This window comes from Heloderma suspectum, chromosome 1, assembly GCF_057233095.1.
Source record: "Heloderma suspectum isolate Gila_16-S chromosome 1, 16-S_ref, whole genome shotgun sequence".
NCBI lineage: Eukaryota > Metazoa > Chordata > Lepidosauria > Squamata > Helodermatidae > Heloderma > Heloderma suspectum.
In genome coordinates this window covers 395966960-395985931 of record NC_139458.1, presented here as the reverse complement: position 1 = coordinate 395985931, position 18972 = coordinate 395966960, and the positions used below count along the sequence as shown (strand labels likewise).

Sequence of the window (18972 nt, the reverse complement as noted above, 5' to 3'; positions counted from 1 at the left end):
GGCTAGCGACCACCTGATGAAGCGAGCTGTAGTCCAAGACACATGATGCTCGCGTAACATAGGCAATCCCATACCCACTTCGATCACTGGCTTCCGAGTAGACATGCATAGGACTGCCCGTAGTCTGGTAACAGGGTGCGTGTTGAATCTTTTTGTCTCTCCAGCTTGAGGCCTCGGAGTTCGGGGCGAAGAGTGGGCGGCGGCCGTCTGGCTGGGGCCTCGTGTCAGGGGATAAGGAGGGGTAGGTAGGGGAGAAAACTGGCGCCGTGCTGGGGCTAGGTCAGGCGTTCCGAGGCTATTCGGCCTTGTTTTTTAAAAGAGGGAAAGAAACCCCGTTTTTGCCGCTGCCCGAGGGCGAAAGGGAATGAACTGGGGCGGGCATCTCCTTTTCCGCACGGCAGCGGCTGGGCAGGAGTGAGGTCGACGCCCGGGAACAGCCGCCCACCTCCGACAGACACCCGCCAGCAAGGTGGTGTCTCCCCGCTCCCGCTGTATCATGGCTGAACCCGCCGGGCTTTTCCGGCTCTCGCTGCCTCAGTGGCCGCTCGCCTGGCTCTGCGCCGCTGTCGTTTGCGGCCTGGGGGTGGCCGCGGCCTGGCGCTGGCAGCGGGGTCGCCGAGGCCGCCGTCGGCTGAAGCGGGTGGGGACGGTGTCGGGCCTCTTCATCTACCCGGTCAAGTCCTGCCGGGGGGTGGCCGTGGAGCGGGCCGAGCTGACCAAGCTGGGTCTCCGCAGCGGGGACATGAGAGACAGGCAAGTCAGCGTGGGCGTCAAGGGAATGGGCAGGCGAGCGAGGGGCGCCGCGCCTCCGCGGGGCTGCGCGGACCGTCTGACCGCCCCTCGCCGTCTCCGCCCTTGGCAGGATGATCCGGACCACCGCGTTCTCCCGAGGCGGGATGGTTTCCCTGTTTGACCTTACGGACAACTTGTCTCCTTATTTCTATGTAGAATTGGGGTTGACAGGCGACCTGCAATAACGCCCCCCCCATATTAATTACTTGGAGGGGCAGCCCAAAGAACTGCCTCTTTTAGGGCCCATGTGGTTCTCTTGCGTTTAAAATGTGTTAAATGTGTTTTTAAGATCTTTACGCTGCTTGTGGCTATTGCCTTGGTTTTATATATTGTAGTTTTAAACGTTTCAAAGTTTTATATTTTATCCTGTGTTATTTTATGGTTCTGACTTTTCTGAACTGCCCAGAGAGCGTCAGCTATTGGATGGTATAGAAATGTAATTTATTCATACATAAACACATAAGAAATGAATAGAGATAGTTAAGACACTGGCACATCCCTTTTGTGTCTGTGTGGCTAGATTGTGGAACCCTAAAAATGCCACTCCATTCTTCTTTTCCCCCCACATCAGCTTTTCGTCTCCCTCACTGCAACAGTAATAAACTCTGCTCCTATGGGCTTCACAGCTTGTTATGATGGAGGAACATCCCCTCTCCCCAACCTCTGACCTCCACCCCAAAAGAGGCCGATGTAGGTTAACGAAGCAGAGGGAAAAAGAGATAAGGTGCAAACAACCTGAAAACAACTGGGCAGTGGTGCAACTAAGGCTGGATCTTGGGGCCGAAATCCAGGGCCCCACAGTCCAAGGGACCCCCACATGATCACCCAGGGGGTGACAGGTGATGGAGTCCTAGCTTCTTCACCTGGGTTGGCAAGGCCCACCAGGTCGCCACAGCATTCTTCTAATTTTAAAAATCACTTTATAGCCAGGGGGCAGCCAACTGGGCATGGTTACAAATGTTTGTTTTAAAATATTAACCGTTTCTACCAGTGGAGGCCAGTGGCTTCGATGTCAGTGGGGCAATGAATTCGCTCCAGATTTCAGTCAGAACCAGTCAGAACTCTAAAGAAGCTGTCCAAGGTGCAACACATCTTGGATAGCTCCTTTAGAGTCCTGACTGAAACCTGCAGTGGATTCACATCGGAGCCACCAGCCTCTACTGGGCAGCCTCTACAACAACATTTTGCTTATTCCCAAGTAAATGTATTTGGTAATCAGGGCAGCAGAAACAACCCCGTTTTATTGCTGTACTCATGATGGTGGTACGATTTCAGTGAGTTTAAGATGTAAAACTGTACGTGGTCAGAGGATTTCTTCTTTTAAAAAATCAGGCAGGCAAGCAGTTTTTGTTTTTGCACCAATATATCAGGAATGTAGAAGCACTTGTAAAGCATGGAGTAGTGGTGATAAGGGAAGAACAAAAGTGTTAATTGTGTGCCTCACAACTGAAGTCATACACATGGCTGTCTAAAGTCTCCTCCCTCCACCCCATAAGACCATTGAGGGAGCAGTCCTGTGGCCCCTAGACAGTGTCTGTGGGGCCCCAGGATACTGTCGGATTCCCCCCCCCCCCGAGGTTGGAGACAGTGCTCCGACCTTGGAGCTGGGAATCCACACTCCCCACCCCCTCTCCCTTGCAGCCAGCATGGAGAGAACTGCACTGGCTGCCTCCCTGAGGTTGCAAAAACAACCTCGCGTGGGAGGTTTTCTGGTGGGCAGGTAGGGGGTGGGATTGGAGAGCTGAAATGCAGAGTGGGAGGAGCAACGGAGGTGACAACCACCTCCACCGTTCCTCCTGCTCTGCACTGGATACTCATAAGCCTCCGAGCTCAGAGGCTTATGAGCATCGGGCATGGAAGTTATAGCATTGCGCCCTAAGTCCCAGGTCTAAAATTGTCTAGCTGTGCCATTCTGCCAGTCACACTTCCATGGCCACTTGCAGGTCCATAACCCAGACAGCAGCACATGGATAAGTAAATATTCTCCCTATGTCTGCTCAACAGTAAAGGGAACCCCTTCAGAAGCAGGATAGAAAAGATGGGTGGATGAGCCAGTCTTCCTGCTGAAAGGGGGAGGGGAAGATTTCCGATTTGACCAAAGCAATCTGGAAGTCCCCCCGAATAAGGGTGGGGACACCCTTGGCTTGCATTAAGAAGGAATGTCGGGGAAAGTTTACAGCAGCTACTGAGGAACTGGGCCTGAGGCTGCAGCAGTAGAGGAAAAGCCTGGCACAGATTAGAACATAAGAACAGCCCTGCTGGATCAGACCAAGGGTCCATCTAGTCCAGCATTCTGTTCACACAGTGGCCAACCAGCTGTTGACCAGGAACCCACCAGCAAGGCATGAGTGCAACAGCACCCTCCCACCTATGTTCCCCAGCAACATAGTCTCACTGGCTCTGGTACTGGAGGTAGCACATAGCCATCAAGACGAGTAGCCATTGATAGACTTTTCCTCTAGGAATTTGTCTAACCCCCTTTTAAAGCCATCCACATTGGTGGCCATCACTACTTCTTGTATATACTTCTTGTAGCGAATTCCACAGTTTAACATGCGTTGTGTGAAGAAGTACTTATTTTTATCTGTCCTGAATCTCCCACCAATCAGCTTCATGGGATGACCCCGGGTTTTAGTATTTTGAGAGAGGGAGAAAAATGTCTCCTTATGCACATTCTCCACACAATGCATAACTTTGTAGACCTCAATCATGTCTATCCTTACCCTCCTTTTTTCCAAACTAAACAATCCCAGCTGTTGTAACCTTCTCTCATAGGGGAGATTTTATTTATTTATTACATTTCTATACCACCCAGTAGCTAAAGCTGTCTGGGTGGTATTATGTTATTTTCAGCATTAGGTTAAAACCTAATTAAATTGGTTTATAAGGCTGGGTGACATTCTTGCCTATTTTATGGATCTGTCTTTTTTTGTGTGTGTGGTTTCATTAGGATTGTTTTTAATTTTTAAAATTACATTTTGCAGAGCACCCTGGTACCGTAAGATAAAGGGTGGTATATAAATATTTTAAATAAATAATTAAGGGCACAATCCTATGCATGTTTAGACAGAGAAAAGGCCTACAACTCCAGCATTCCCCAGCCAGCCATGCTTGCTGGGGAATGCTGGGAGTTGTAGGCCTTTTCTCTGTCTAAACATTCATAGGATTGCGCCCTAAATAAATAAGAGTTACAACATTAAGGACGTCATACCTGTGCTTTCTGTGTTTCTGTGTTTTGGATAAAAAAGTGGGATCAGAATCTAACATACTGAGTGGAAAAGAATCTTCACAAAGGAGTTCTTGAAAGAGTTGTTGTTGTTCAGTCGTTCAGTCGTGTCCGACTCTTCGTGATAGCACGCCAGGCCTTCCTGTCCTGCACTCTCTCCCGGAGCGTGCTCAAGTTCATATTCATTGCATCGGTGATGCTATCTAGCCATCTCATCCTCTGCCGTCCCCTTCTCCTTTTGCCTTCAGTCTTTCCCAGCATCAGGGTCTTTTCCAGGGAGTTTTCTCTTCGCATTAGGTGGCCAAAATATTGGAGCTTCAGCTTCATTATCTGTCCTTCCAATGAGCACTCAGGGTTGATTTCCTTTAGGATGGACTGATTTGACCTCCTTGCAGTCCAGGGCACTCGTAAGAGTCTTCTCCAGCACCACAGTTCGAAAGCATCAATTCTTCGGCGCTCAGCCTTCCTTATAGTCCAGCTCTCACAGCCATACATTATTACTGGGACCACATTTTGTCAGAACTCTCTGCCATGACCTGTCCGTCTTGGGTGGCCCTGCACGGCATAGCTTATGGCTTCACTGAGTTACGCAAGCCCCTTCGCCACAACAAGGCAGCGATCCATGAAGGGGCTTGAAAGAGTATGTGCCTTCAAAGAATTTTACAAAGTTTCTCTTTTTCTCTCTACATTGCATAGTGATACTTCAACATTAGCATTGTACCGCATAGTTTTATATTTTATTCCATGTCTCTGCATCCTGATAATGAACATATTACTGGAAGTGAAGTCCAGCTGTGTTCAAAGGATGCAGTATGTTTGGGATTGGGTTAATAGTATGATATGTAGGGTGCTTTTAACTTTAAAAAATGCATGATTTCTAATTCAGGTGTTGGACTGTGATAAAAGAAGATGGGGATATGGTGTCTGCTAAGCAGGTGCCTCGCTTAGTGCTAGTTTCTGTAACCTGTGAAGATGGCTATTTAACCCTGAATGCTCCAGAAATGAAGGCACTGAGGATTCCTGTTGAACTCCCCAGCACAAATTTGGTCTGGGACTGCAGGTATTAAGGACAATTATTTTCTACATGCTCCCCGGAAAATAGTGTTTTTCTATTTTACCTCATTTCTTTCCTTAAAAAAAATACTTAAAAATAATTGAACGTCAAATAAATATACAAATGTTGAAAAGAAAACTCATGATCAGTTTTCTATATCTGTAAATGTTTTACAGAAATAAAATTAAAATAATGTATTTTATCTTATATTGAATACAAGCCAGGAAACTACTAAATGACTTCTGTTGTTGTTGTTGTTACTATTGGTCCCAGCACTAGTGCTAATGATATTGTGCTAGTGGAAACCAAAATTTGCGCAACGTAACTAGCACTTGCTAGAGCAATGCAGAAAAGTGATGAATTTTGGCATCATTAGCGCTAGCACTGAGGCATAGTTGGATATTACACTATGTATTTATCACCAACCTACAAATTGAATCAGTTTAATTCATTGTTAAAATGTCTGTTGTGGCTAACATATTTATTTATTTATTATTTATTAATTTATTTATTTATTACATTTATATCCCGCCTGTTTTCCTCCTTAAGGAACTCAAGGTGGCATACGTAATCCTCCTCCTCTCCATTTTAGCCTTACAACAACAACCCTGTGAAGTAGGTTGGGCTGAGAGTCTCTGACTGGCCCAAAGTCACCCAGTGAGCTTCCATGGCTGAGTGGGGACTAGAACCTGGATCTCCCAACTCCCAGTCCAACACTCTAGCCCCTACACCACATATATATCAATACGTCTCCAGTGAATTACACAAATATATATTGCTAATAATTTTATTCATAAACATTATTTTTCATATTCTCCTCCATCGTACCCCAACAGTAGCCAATGTAGCTGTTCTCAGTTCCTTTGCCAGTAATTGGCATGCTACAGTTAGCACAAAAACCATTACTTCATGCTCTCATCTAACTTGTCCTCTCATATAACTCAAGAGTGCCATTAGTGGAGATAGTTGAATCTCATACCAATCCTATCACATCTTTTATAGCCTAAAAAAGGCCTTCCAGTATTGTTACATGCCCTCCATATGCAGACAAATGTACTTTACCTCTTCCACACCATACAGGTATCTAATACATTTGGATATATTTTTGCAATCTTGATGGGAGTATGATACCACTTATTTATTTATTACATTTGTAGCATCTTACAGAAATTATCTTTTGAGGGTATATGTAATCCAAGTCTTGCAGCTTTAGTATATATTTCTAAATCAGGTATAATTTAAATCTAAATCAGTTAAAAAAAAAAATCCTGTGGGGATAGGCGGCCACCTCTGAACTTGGGCCACCTATCCAATGCAGGGCAGGAGAAGCACGGAGGGGATTGTCCCCTCCGCACTTCAGCTGCCCTGCATTTGTGGCTGTCTAGCTGTGGGAAGGCAGAGCTGGGGAAGCAGCTGCCAGACGACACATAGGATGTATTGTACCGGCATTTCCGCCTTCCCCGCCCTGGAAAGCCCCATTTTCCCCACTCTGTGCTCCTCTTCCGAGCATGGGGCCGTTCTGAGCTGCCTGCAAGGCAGCGCGGGCGGGGCGGAAGGTCAGTTCTCTGGGAACCGACCTTGGAGCGTGGGCTCTGAGGTCGGTTCCCAGAAACTGACATATCCTATGGCTGTCTAGCTTCTGACTAGTGGCCGTAGTATTGCCCCCTTAATTGTTTTAACAAATTTTTTGTTTTTGTTGTTCAGCACTCTGAAATCTTTGATGTGGAGCAGTACACAAACATTGTAAATAAATAAATAATAACATTAAATTCTCTCTGCTGATCCTGTTTTGTGGTATTATTTTCCTCGTTTGTGTCTTGCAGTATACCATATAATTGAGATCCTTTTTGCTTATCTGAGATAGTAATCTTTTCAAAAGGCATAAGAGATTGACTCATATTTGTCTGTCTAATAACATTTTGAATGTAATTCTTAATGTGCAGATATTGATGGCATATTTGCAGATATTGATAGAATGATAGGTTCAAACCAGTTTCCCTTCGTACAAGTTGACATATAACATTATAACTCCTGAGACATAAAACCCATGAGTATAGAGATGCCTTCTCCAATCCAGTTGGTGAAGTCCCTTACAACTTTTGTAAACTGCCCAGAGAGCTTCGGCTTTGGGTGGTATAGAAATGTAATAAATAATAGTAATAATTATAACAGTCATCATCATCATCTCTCGCTCACTAAAACCCTCTGCCATTTATTACGGGTGTCAAAGGGGAAATACCGAGAGCTAAAAAAACATATCTCAGATTGTCATTATATTTTTCCTAATTACATTTGAGCAAGGGAGCAATCCTATGGCCACTAGACACTGTCTAGAGGGCCATAGGATTGTTTGGTTTCTGGGAACCGAGGCTGGAGCCCGGGCTGTGACCTCAGTTCCCAGAAACCATGGTCTCTGCCCCCTTGTAGCCAGCGTGGTCTCTAGGCCCCTTCCCTCCCCTTCCCAAAGCTGTGCCTAGATAGGCAGAATCAGCTGTTTAGGCAAAAATGCAGGGCAGCTGGAGTATTGAGGAGATGATCCCCTCCATGCTCCAGTTGCCCTGTCTAGGATAGTTGACAGCCTCTGATTGTTCCTTAAGTCACTTTATGCCCTTGCTTGGCCCAGATCCAATGTGCAAGTGGAATATCTTTCCCTGTTTTTCTTTCCAGATTTAGAGATAAATATTAGATTAGGGGTTCATGTGGCATGTATGTGAGAAAAGATGACACAGAAATCCTTTCTGTTATTGTTAATTGTTATATATGGGTTCTCCCTTGCCTACTTCTCTGTGGTACAATAGTTCCAGTCACTGTCAGTACAGAAGCACAACACAGAAGGCCAAAGCAGTGGGAGCACTCATAATTTTGAAATGTGAGGATTTATATTGAATGCCCAGCTTTCAAACAATTGCGGAATGTGTCTCATGATCTTTTAGACGGTTTGGAATGCAAGCTCAAGGTAGAGACTGTGGAGATGAGGCAGCTCAATGGATCACCACCTTTCTGAACGTGGAGCATTGTCGATTGGTCCATTATGAAGCAAACATGCTAACAAGGAAGCCAAGAGATATTCTGCCTGCTTTTCAACTTACAGATGAGGTCAGAAGACAGTTTCCCTCAAAAATACATGTTTAATGTTTACTAAAGTATTGAGTTGGCATTTACTTTGCATTCCCTGAATTTGTGCATCAAAGAATGCTAGTATGGTATTAGTTTCAGACCGCAATCCATAGTATATATACTTGGAAGTCAGTTCTGTTGAAATCAGTGGGCTTTTTGTCCTAGTGTGTTTGGGATAATGATGAGAGCATTGTATGAAAGTTCCAACATAGGATGTCACTTGCAAGGAGAAGAATAAGAACCCAATTACTTATTTGTCTAGATCAGCCTTGTCCAAGCTGGTGCCCTTCAGATACATTGGACTACAACTCCCATAATCCCAGTCAGCATGTCCGATGGGATGACAGAAGTTATAGTTCAACACAACCGTAGGGCACCAAGTTGGGGAAGGCTGCTTTAGATCATATGATGTCCACCTTGGAAGTGTGCAGCCTTTAAACATCTCCTTTAACATCTCCTTTAAACATTTTCTTTCAGTCCTGTTTTTAAAGTACTTGGTCATGAAAGTAGACCTGTTTTACTTTTCCAGTAGGATTTTGTGGAGGGGTATGTTTAGTTATGAACTGCAGTATGGGAAATAGAAGAATGTTTAGGGCAGGGTGGCCCTCCCATGAAGTGAGGTGATTCACCTGCCTCAGGTGGCGGAGTGAGAGGAGTGTCAAATTACGTGCTCCTCGCAGCTCAAGGAGCACCCCCCCACACACACACAGATGCCCCCCCCCCCACTCACTGTGCTGCTGGATGGGCAGGTGCTCAGCTGGGCAGGTGCTCTGGAGAGCCCTGCCAGCCACTGTCCTGCTGTGGCATTTTCCATGTGGGAGAGAAGAGCAATTAGGTGTCTCTGGAGATTCTGCCTGTCTCAGCAATGACAGCGACAGTGGTAGTGGCGGCAATGCAATAATGGGAAAGTAGGTGGGAGACAGATGCTGTGTGGGGTGGGGCTGGAGATGCAGCAGGGGAGAGACACCACAGGGAAATGATATGGGGGGAGATACAGTGTGTGGGTCTGGGAGACACAGCACACGAGGGGGAGGTGTGGCAGATGCGCATGCTACCTCAGGCAGCAGGAAGGCCTGCACCAGTCCTGGTTTAAGGCACAATCCAGCCAAAGTTAAGCACTTTTAAGTCCCATTTCAATTGCAGAGATTTAACCTTATGTTTATCACATCTATTTTAAGTCAATGAGACTTAGAAGTGCTTAACTATTGTCCCAAGCTAAGGGAACTAAAAAGATGAATACACATTCCCAGGCCTAGCTATAATGAAGGCAAAATGAATGCTCGTGTTCAGGTGAACCAGAATCCAGATTCACAGAACTCTGTGAGGCCCAGATACAGATGGATCCTCAGGCTGAAAAATATATATGATTCTATGAGAACGTAGTGGAGCAAAAACTCAAGGATAGTTTTGCACTACTTTTTATCTTAACAAGTCCGGGCAACTAGACTACTATCTGGTAACAACCAAAATACTGTATTGGAGAAAAGAAGAAGAAAAAAAGGAAAAGTGTCATTTTAAAATGAAGTTTGCAAAGGAGGGCTTCACAAATTTATTTATTTAATTAATTTCTTAATCACCCATCTGGGTGAAATTTATTAAATTTCTTAGTCACCTGGCACTCTGGGCAATGTACAGCAGTACAATTTAAAACAGTAAAATTACACATTAAACATTATTTAAAAATACCCTAACCCACCCCAAACGCCTGCCTGTGCATGGCGGAAGCTCATTAAAGAGGGGGCATGGCGGAGTTCCCTATGGAGGGAGTTCCACAGAGTGGGGGACACCACAGAGAAGGCCCTCGTCCTCACCAGCCTAGCTATCCTGGCTGATGGGACAAAGAGAAGGCCATTCGAGACTGATCTTGTTGAGCGGCCTGTCTGGGGTTGCTGGAGGCGCTCCTTGAGATAGGCTGGGCCAGAACTGTATAGGGTTTCAAAGGTCAAAACCAACAACTTGAATTTGGCCCGGAGAACAACTGGTAGCTAGTGCAACTCCTTCAGCACCTGAGTGATATGATCACGCCGGCGGCTGCCTTTAATCAGGGGAGCCACCATGTTCTGCACCAGTTTCAGCTTCTGAACCATCTTCAAGGGTAACCCCACATAGAGCGCATTACAGTAGTCTAGACGAGAGGAGAATAAATAATTAAAATGAGTTAAGAAAAAATGTTTAATATAGATAAATAAATAAATAGTAATTTTCTTAAATACATTCCCCTACCTTAAACTGAGGAAGGACTTGTAACATCGTCAAAACAATGTTGACTCTGAGAGCTTAGCAGCTCACCCCTTCCCCTTGGTCCAGATCTGGCCTTGTGCCTCCAGGAATTACTAGATCAAAACTTTTCAGTTCAAATCTGAGCTTGTATGTAAAACTGGCTACCAGAACAACCCCAAACGAACTAAAAACAGAACCGAAGTGTTATTACTTTTGTTCAATATTCACAACAAATTGTGTTCCCTAATGTTCCACAGAGATGATTAGATTCAGAAAGCTATAAACTCTGCTTAGATTATAGGAAAGTAACTTCCACACATATCTACTGCACCAGAGCAAAGCTCAGCTTCCAGACTGAGAGTAAGACATTTATTATAGTGAATTAGACTATTAATTAAGTTCTAACTAGTGGATTTTCTGTGATAATATTTTGTATGTCTTAATTATGTATATTCTGTATATGCTGTATTTTTTCTAAATAATAATAGTCAGTTTATAAGCTAACTACACATGTTGAACTTTCTATTTATTCTGTATCCAATACTAATTTGATTAGTGGGTATCCTACAGCTCCTGTCTGGTAAGACATCACTACACCTGTGTAGCTAAGGTGAAGCAATGGTGACTTGAGTCCCTAGTACAGCCATGAGGAAGAAGGAAATAGTGAAACTATCACAGTATGGTTGGAACATGTCCTTAATTACAGGGTTAGCTACCCTTGCACTCATTTTTAAAAAAAAATTCTACCGGAGGAAGGATATTGCAATGGCATGGTCTTGTGATTCCACTAGTTTGTGTTTATTTCTTAAGAAATAGAAAATAGGTAATGTAATGTCTTTTATTGGAGTAATTTCTGAAGTAAAATAGTGCAGGTTTTTAAGTTGCACAGACCCATTCTTCTGCGTAATGGAAAGTTCTATATAACTTAAAGATTATATTTTCTTACATACGCTAGCTCCATTGGAAATATTATTTTATCTATTTTGTAGTTATACACTGAATAGTATAGCCACTGTCAATGCTAACCCTTTTTCTTTTTATCTGTATAGGTTGCCTATGCTGAAGGCAGTCCAATCTTGCTAATTTCTGAAGCTTCCTTGGATGATCTAAATACCCGGCTAGAACAGGAAGTTGCAATAACAAACTTTCGGCCAAACATTCTTGTTACAGATTGTAGTCCTTATGAGGAAGTAAGTATTACTGATCTCTTTTAATCTGCCTTGGCTGCTGCTTTTATTCAGAATCCTAATTTCTGTGCCATAATATTTATTTTCCCCAGAAGAATTGTAAGAAGGTGTGTAGTTTCAAGAGAACCACCGTGTTCATAAATAAATATTAATAGCCTTTCTAGTATGATCTAGTTGAGTGTTATAAGGAAACTATGGACATAGTCATCTGCTTTAGTACTGGCATGAATTACTGGAGAATGGTTAAATGAAAACAAGTAGGTGTCTACTCCAATACAATTTTTATTTTTCTGTAGGATACTTGGGTTGAAATATTGATTGGTAGTGTGCAGTTGAAAGGAAGAATGTCTTGTCCCAGGTAAGAGAGCAGAGTTGGGGTCTTTGCACCCACTATCATTTGATCTCTTACCTCCACCCCGTTACAAATGCTTTCAGTGTTCTTAGAAAAGCTCCTTATAAGATGAAATTAAGATTGTTCTTGAGGGAATGCATCTTAATTTTAATGTTTTTTATGACTGCAGATGCATTTTTACAACACTTGATCCAGACACTGGGATCATGAATAGAGAGGAACCACTGAAAACACTAAAAAGTTAGCAGATATATGATTATTTCTTCTCTGTACATTTGTATGTCTCTGTGCTGGTTCATACTTACAAATTGAGCACTAGGTGTACTCATTTACCTGGGAGTAAGTCTCATTTGACTCAATGGAACGTACTTCTGAGTAATCATGTATAGGATTGTACTGCATATCAGTTTCTTCAGACGAACTGCTGAAGTTCCTCTACTCCTAACTCAAAACACTTTGGGCCTTTAATTCACTGATCTCTCTGTACCTTTGAGGTACTGCTTCTCTTCATCTCCCCTACTGGTGCCTTCCCTCCTTCCCTTTTGTTTTTGAATCAGCCCTATGATAATTTATCAGTGTTTAACAGCAGCAATCAGACAGTCAAAACTGAAACTATTTAAGGGCGCAATCCTATGGCCGCTAGTCAGCGGCTAGACGGCCATAGGATTGGTCGGTTCCCTGAGAAGTACCCCCTCCTGTGCTGCCTTGTAGGCAGTGCGGATCAACCCTGTGCTCTGCACTCAGAAGAGCAGTGTGGAGCTTGGAAAACAGGACATTTCTGGGGGTGGGGTGGGGAGGTCGGAAGTGCCGGTACGAGACTTCCTATGTGTCATCCGGCCGCCCCTCCCCGCGCTCTGATGTCCCGTGGCTAGACAGCTGAAATCGGCTGTCTATCCATGAAAGCAGGGTGGCAGGAGTGTGGAGGAGATGTGCTCCTCACCACTCTTCTCGCCCTGCAGTGGATAGGCGGTCACCCCCGGGGTCGGAGGTGACCGTCGATCCACATAGGATTGCTCCTTAAAATAAGTTATATAAGCTCTTGCATCTTAAAAGAGCTGTATGCTTTTTTAAGGCATGTGTGCACGAAGCTCTTGAAAGGGTTCAGAAGAGCATTAATATACTTTCAAAGCCTGCAATACAGACAAAAATGTGCTGGTCTGGTGCTTGTCTCCTTTTGTATTCCTGGCAGTCCACTGTATTGAAGAGGATTAGCCATCTGCCAGCACTGGGAATCCAGTGTGCTTGACTGGTTTTTCAAATTTTTATTTATCTACCAATATTTATGAATCACATTAAAATGAACATCATATGGTGATATACAAAACAATACAGTATAAAGCCATAATAAAACACTGTATATTATTATTGGATATGGAGGACATGATCACCATTGTGGGAAAGCTTCTTGGAACAAGTATGTTTTCAGTAGGCACTGAAAACCCAGGAGGGTCGATGCCTGTCTAATTTGTATTGCTAGGCAGTTCCAGAGAATGGATGCTATGATTCTAAAGACTCTATTGTGAGCCGATTTTAACAATGTACTACCTTTTGCTATATGCTTTTCATGCTTCTGATTTAGAACCAGAGCACATAGTATATAGCTGTTTTCTGACAAGTCTTTACATTATGCTGTGTAAGTGTATAATTGTAAAACATGACAAGCCTCTTTACATACAAATGTTACATTTTAAGAAATGATTCTGCCATTGTAACACTGCTAATGAGCTAGATGTTCTTTATCTACATTCCTTATAAGCGTGTTCATTCACGATCACTTTACAGTTCTCTTGTATTCTACCCATTTTAATGTCAAGATTATTTTAGCCTAATTCTATTTTTCCATCAATTACATGTCATTTCCCTTTCTCTGATTATAGTTACCGCAAGTGTGATCCTTCTGAACAACATGACTTTAAGTCTAATCCTCCCTTTGGATGGCTATATGGAATTGATAAAACTGGAATAGTTGAAGTTGGAGATCCTGTGTACAAGATAATATAGTTGTGGAGATGTCTATGCAGTGAAGTACACTTGTTCAGTTTCTTTGCAAATAGATTCTGCAAACATTTTGTTAAGATATCTTTTGTACATCTGCCGGCTAGGAAGATTCCCTATGAAATCTTTAGATCTTATAAAGTGAGCTGGGTACCTTCAACACACTCGCCTAACGCATGTGCCTTCGTTAGCAAATGTTTTATAACTGTAATCACAAAAGTGAGTTAGGGCCTTTCCACCTTATCGGTGTTTTTAATCAGTGTTTTTAACATGTCTGTTCCACAATTATGGTGCACAGTCCACATGTACTTCCTTGATGTAGCATTTCTGTTGCAGAATATAGCATTTGTGACCTTCACAGCAGGGCTTTCCCCATATTCTATGGATAGGATACAGTGCTATTTTTAGGAAACTGGAGTGCTATGTTTAGGAAGCTAAAATATTCTTGGGACAGGCTTTGCCTGATGACAGGGAAACATCCCCAAGTAGGATGAATGTTGCCATTTGGATTGTCCAGAAAGGCTAGTATAAAATTGAACTGGGATTTCAATATAAAATTAAGACAAGATAAAATATTCTTTATGATGCTTTGGTCACCTGATGCTAAACTACTGACAATTGTCTACTATACCAACTTTACGAAAAAGTGTACCAATGTTGAGCATCCTAAAGCTATGAACATCAGTAAAATTTGAAAGAAAATCCTGTAACTAACTAGCATGCTAATAGATACTGAAAATGAGGAAGAAGCAAGAGCTCTTCCACTGATAGAGTAGTATCCAACGCTGTCATTCCATAAACTTAAATAGCCCTAGCAGAGCTCTGCCGTATATTTCCATTGAGCAACAGGAACCGGTTGTGCAACCATAATGCGCAATTGCTTGTGCAGCTATGTGCGCAAATGTAACTTTAGATGGATTCTCCTCTTGTGAATAGTTTGGAACCTAGTGTTTGCAGGCGCAACATCATTTGTGCTAGCGGAATGACACAGTTGGATACTGCCCCATAGAAATCCTCATCTCAGAGCCTTGCAGATTGTTCCTGACCTGCAGTTCAGTGGTTAGGACACAAGCTTCATTCCATTGTTCTGTGGCTAGAGAAACAATGTCAAAGTTGCCATCTGGAGGCAAATTTAGTAGCTGCTTCTCAAATTGCTTCAGAGTATTAAATTTACTGCAGAATACACAGCTCCTTCTGACCCCTTAAAAAACCGCAACCTTCTGAAAACCTTACAAAAAAGAAGAAAGATTTCTAATTGCACGTTTTCTTAATTTTTAAAAAAATCATAGTTACAAAATTCACAAGGTCATGGCTACTAATAATTGAACATTGCTTTAGTACCATATATTATCTTCCTTGTTGAATTTTTAATCAAGGTAGGTACATTCTTTACTGGTTACATAGTAGCAGAAATGCTGTAATGGTCTGTGGTAAATACAGTAAAAGTGACTTGGGTAGCAGCAATGGCCAATGCAGTTTTGTGCACGGCTTTATGGCACCTATAATTCTACCCCATACCCCCGGTCCACTTTGTGGAAAACTGCAGGGAAAATATGGTGCTGTACCACCAGAAGTGGCTACTTTGCAAGTTCACATTCTGTTGCCAGCTTGGGGGGTGGGATGAGGAAGAGATGGGCTTTTGCACTAGAGTTAAGACCCTTACACCAGATTCTATGACTGCTGCTTTAATGTAATGTGCTTTACAGGTCCTTTGTATCTTGTTTTGTGCCATATTAATAATTATAAACTATAGGTACAGTTTAAGAATCACCCCCTTTGTATTTCCTTTTATCCTTCCTTGGTAAAGTTTCAACGTATTGGCTATAATTCTCAGGGAAACTGGCCTGTAGTATTTTCTAATTGGCTGTCTATTTTGAACATGAATCTTCTAAATGCTTTTACATATGAATTACTGCGTTGATTTGATTCTGCTCAATTTAGAGCTTAGATTGTGTTCTAAGCTCTGCTCCTGTTATTAATTAGCGTAGAAGCAAAACATTACTTGTTAACATTTCATCTAGATATGAATTGATGATAGCTTGCCATAGTTATTTTTCTACTTTTACGCTCCCTTCCTTCTGTAGAGTTTTGAAACTTTTGAAGCTGCTCAGGGAAGTTGCCATTTGCCTTTAAAAAACCCTTATCTCTGATTCATAGAGGCAGCAGGAGCAGCGCTACTGCAATGTGGTGGACAAATAGAGTAAGCCCTTCCCCTAAACCAGTATTCTTCAACCTTTTCAGAAGCAGGACCCACCTTTAGCCCAAACATACATTTGAAGACACATTTCTTATTTTTTACCATATATTTGTATGGTGATAGTGTTGTTATTGTGGTCAGCCTTAGGTCAGGGTGCAGCTAGGGATGTACGGACTGTGTAAAATCCATTCCATCTGTATTTCATGGATTGTCAGGTGCCTTTCGTTCCATTGTCTGCCCATCGATGGAATTGGATTTCCCCCCCAAATTTGCTCAAATGCATTTCCCCCCAAATTTGCACAAATGCATTTCCCTCCAAATTTGCGCAAATGCATTTCTCCCCAAATTTGCGCAAATGCATTTTTCCCCCAAATTTGCGCAAATGCAAAAATGCACAACTTCATGCTTTAGCCTATGGGGAAATGTATATTTGTGGCCGGATTTCTTTATTTTGCATATTTTTCTATGACACAATTTGCACAATGTTTGGGAAATGTATAAAACTGGTCAGCAAGTCTGCAGAATCTGCCTGACAGGGGAAAAGCCGGTCCGCTGCAGGATTTCTGGGTCAAATCTGAACTCATTTGGTTCCGTTGTGGATCTCTCTGACATCTCTGGGTGCAGCCCACTAGTGGGTCCCGGACCACCAATTGAAGTCCGATGCCCTAACACACACAGGTGTATAGAATGCCCACTTTACATAGGTGGCTTATGCCATTTCACGTAGGTGGATGTGTAGTTGAAGGAAGGGATTTGTACTGCCTCTCTGCCACACTATTGTAGAGCCACCCTAGCTGACTGTATGAACAATGTTTTCTAAAAGTGGCATCACAATATGGCAGTGTCATTTGCCACAAGTATACCACTGTTTCCCGCAACGTGTACGAAATGTAATTGGTGTGCACATTCTTATCCACTCAAGTAGATCCATACCTACTTCTTCACATTGCACATAGTTAAACCAGGGAATTTACTACCAGAAGTTGTAGTGATGACCACCGTTTTGATGGCTTTAAAAGGGGATTTAGACAAATTCATGGAAGATAAGGCTACAAGTCCTGATGGCTCCAGTATCAGAGGCAGTGTGTACACTAGTTGCTGGGGAACATGACTTGGAAGGTGCTATTGCACTCATGCCCTACTTGAGGGTTTCCTACAAGGTTGGCCACAGTGGTTGGCCACAGTGTGAACAGAATGCTGGACTAGATGGACCTTGGTCTGATCCAGCAGGGCTGTTCTCATGTTTTTTTGTTCATGGACATTTTGTTCAGGGCCATGTACACACCCATTGTACATGGGTATTTAAGAAGCATATTTGTCATATTTGTTACTTTCATGGTTGCTGTGGAAACAGTGTTGTATTAACAGCAAACATGACTGGGATGTAAGGTGCAGAACTGTTTTACAGTTATGCAATTTAACTTTGCACACTATTTTAAAAGTCTGGAACTTGCATAACTACTAGGGGCCAGGTGGGCTTTGGAGCAAGGGAAGCTGATTAGGAGATAACTTTATGTATGTGAATTGTTGAATAAAAACTACTTGCCTCAGAGGCAAACCAAACAGAAATAAACTCAAATCTAAAGATAAATCGTTGTAGTATTTTAAGTGCTAAAATGTAATGCTTCGGTGGCATATTCATTATTAGAACCTCTTGTTACTACAATAATAGTAGTCCCTATTGCAACTGTGATTTCTATGAGAGTGCCAAGTTTAGGACTACAGCCTTACATGTTGATTCTGTGCATTTTTCTTGGAAGTAATTCTCATGGAGTTCAATCTACATAGGACTGTTGGTCTTATAGTCTGAACATGAGCATGTTTACTGACAGGCAAGTCCTATAGAATTCAAGAGAGCTTAGGACTGCACCTATAACCAGTTTGCTCATACAAAGGGAGCTATATCAATGTCATCCTGAGGAACTCAAAGTGAATTAGCATTGTGTTACTGCCAACTAAAGCTGATTCATTCACTGCATTTTTCAGTCAAGGATCACACCAATGAATGATGTGTGCACCTAGATACCTGGGGTAGGGGAGGGATGTAATGTATAAAAGTCTAATGTATATTACTCTAAAGGATAAAGTATGATGAAAAACAACAAAAAGCTTGTGGCATCTTAAAGACCAACAAATTGATACTGGGATGTTTCGTGGATAAATTTGTAGTCTTTATGGTTCCACGAGACCCTTCATTGTTTTTGCTGCAAGAGTAATATGGCTAACCCTTTGGAAATTAAGATGGGTTGATTTATGTACACTCAAGCTTCCTATGGCTACCTATATTATATTATGTGGGAGCCTTTGGAATTGCAACTCCTCATAAATATGGAGGAGTTCCAGTTCCAGAGGGAACCTGGAACTGGAAAATAAAGCATATGTGGAAGAAACAGACATCTGTCTAGCTCAGTGTTTAAAACACTTTTGTGCCTATATGGGAGCTGTCTTCAGTGCTGGAATGGGGTGGAGAGATGCTGCCTGTTCTAGTTGATGTTTATCTCCTACTCGAGGTACTTGTAGTGAGAATAGCTCTGAAGGGAATTCGGAAGTGACAGAATTAGGACATGTACAAAGGCCCACAAATCACTCTGGATAACAAGGCCTATTAGGCAAACAGCATTTTTGGCTGACCTGGAAGGAAAGGGGCAAAGTGTTCAAAACAGTTTTTTATGGTATTTATTGGATTATTTTAAAAGAAAACTGTAGAATTTTTATTAAAATTGCAGCAAAGATACACTAAAACTGTTTGATTTATTGGATTATTTTTAAAGAGCTGTGTAATAGCTATTTCCAGTTAAGATGTTGAAGCGGAATTATTTTATTCTTGCAGCC

At 42.6% G+C, this 18972-nt stretch overlaps 1 protein-coding gene across 2 annotated transcripts; it reads left to right on the top strand.

Moving 5' to 3' along the window:
* Positions 1–221: 221 nt before the first annotated feature.
* Positions 222–18877, top strand: LOC146360053 (mitochondrial amidoxime reducing component 2-like). 2 transcript variants are annotated; one of them, XM_084828745.1, is made up of 6 exons: positions 222–753; positions 4905–5078; positions 8006–8168; positions 11459–11599; positions 11893–11954; positions 13826–18877. In XM_084828745.1, exons 1-6 carry the CDS (start codon positions 497–499, stop codon positions 13947–13949), a joined length of 921 nt encoding a protein of 306 aa, XP_084684871.1. In that variant the 5' UTR covers positions 222–496; the 3' UTR covers positions 13950–18877. The 2 variants fall into 2 exon arrangements, with proteins under 2 accessions (XP_084684871.1, XP_084684872.1); XM_084828746.1 differs by lacking the exon at positions 11893–11954 and having other exon boundaries at positions 248–753; positions 13826–15712.
* The last annotated feature ends 95 nt before the right edge of the window (positions 18878–18972 follow it).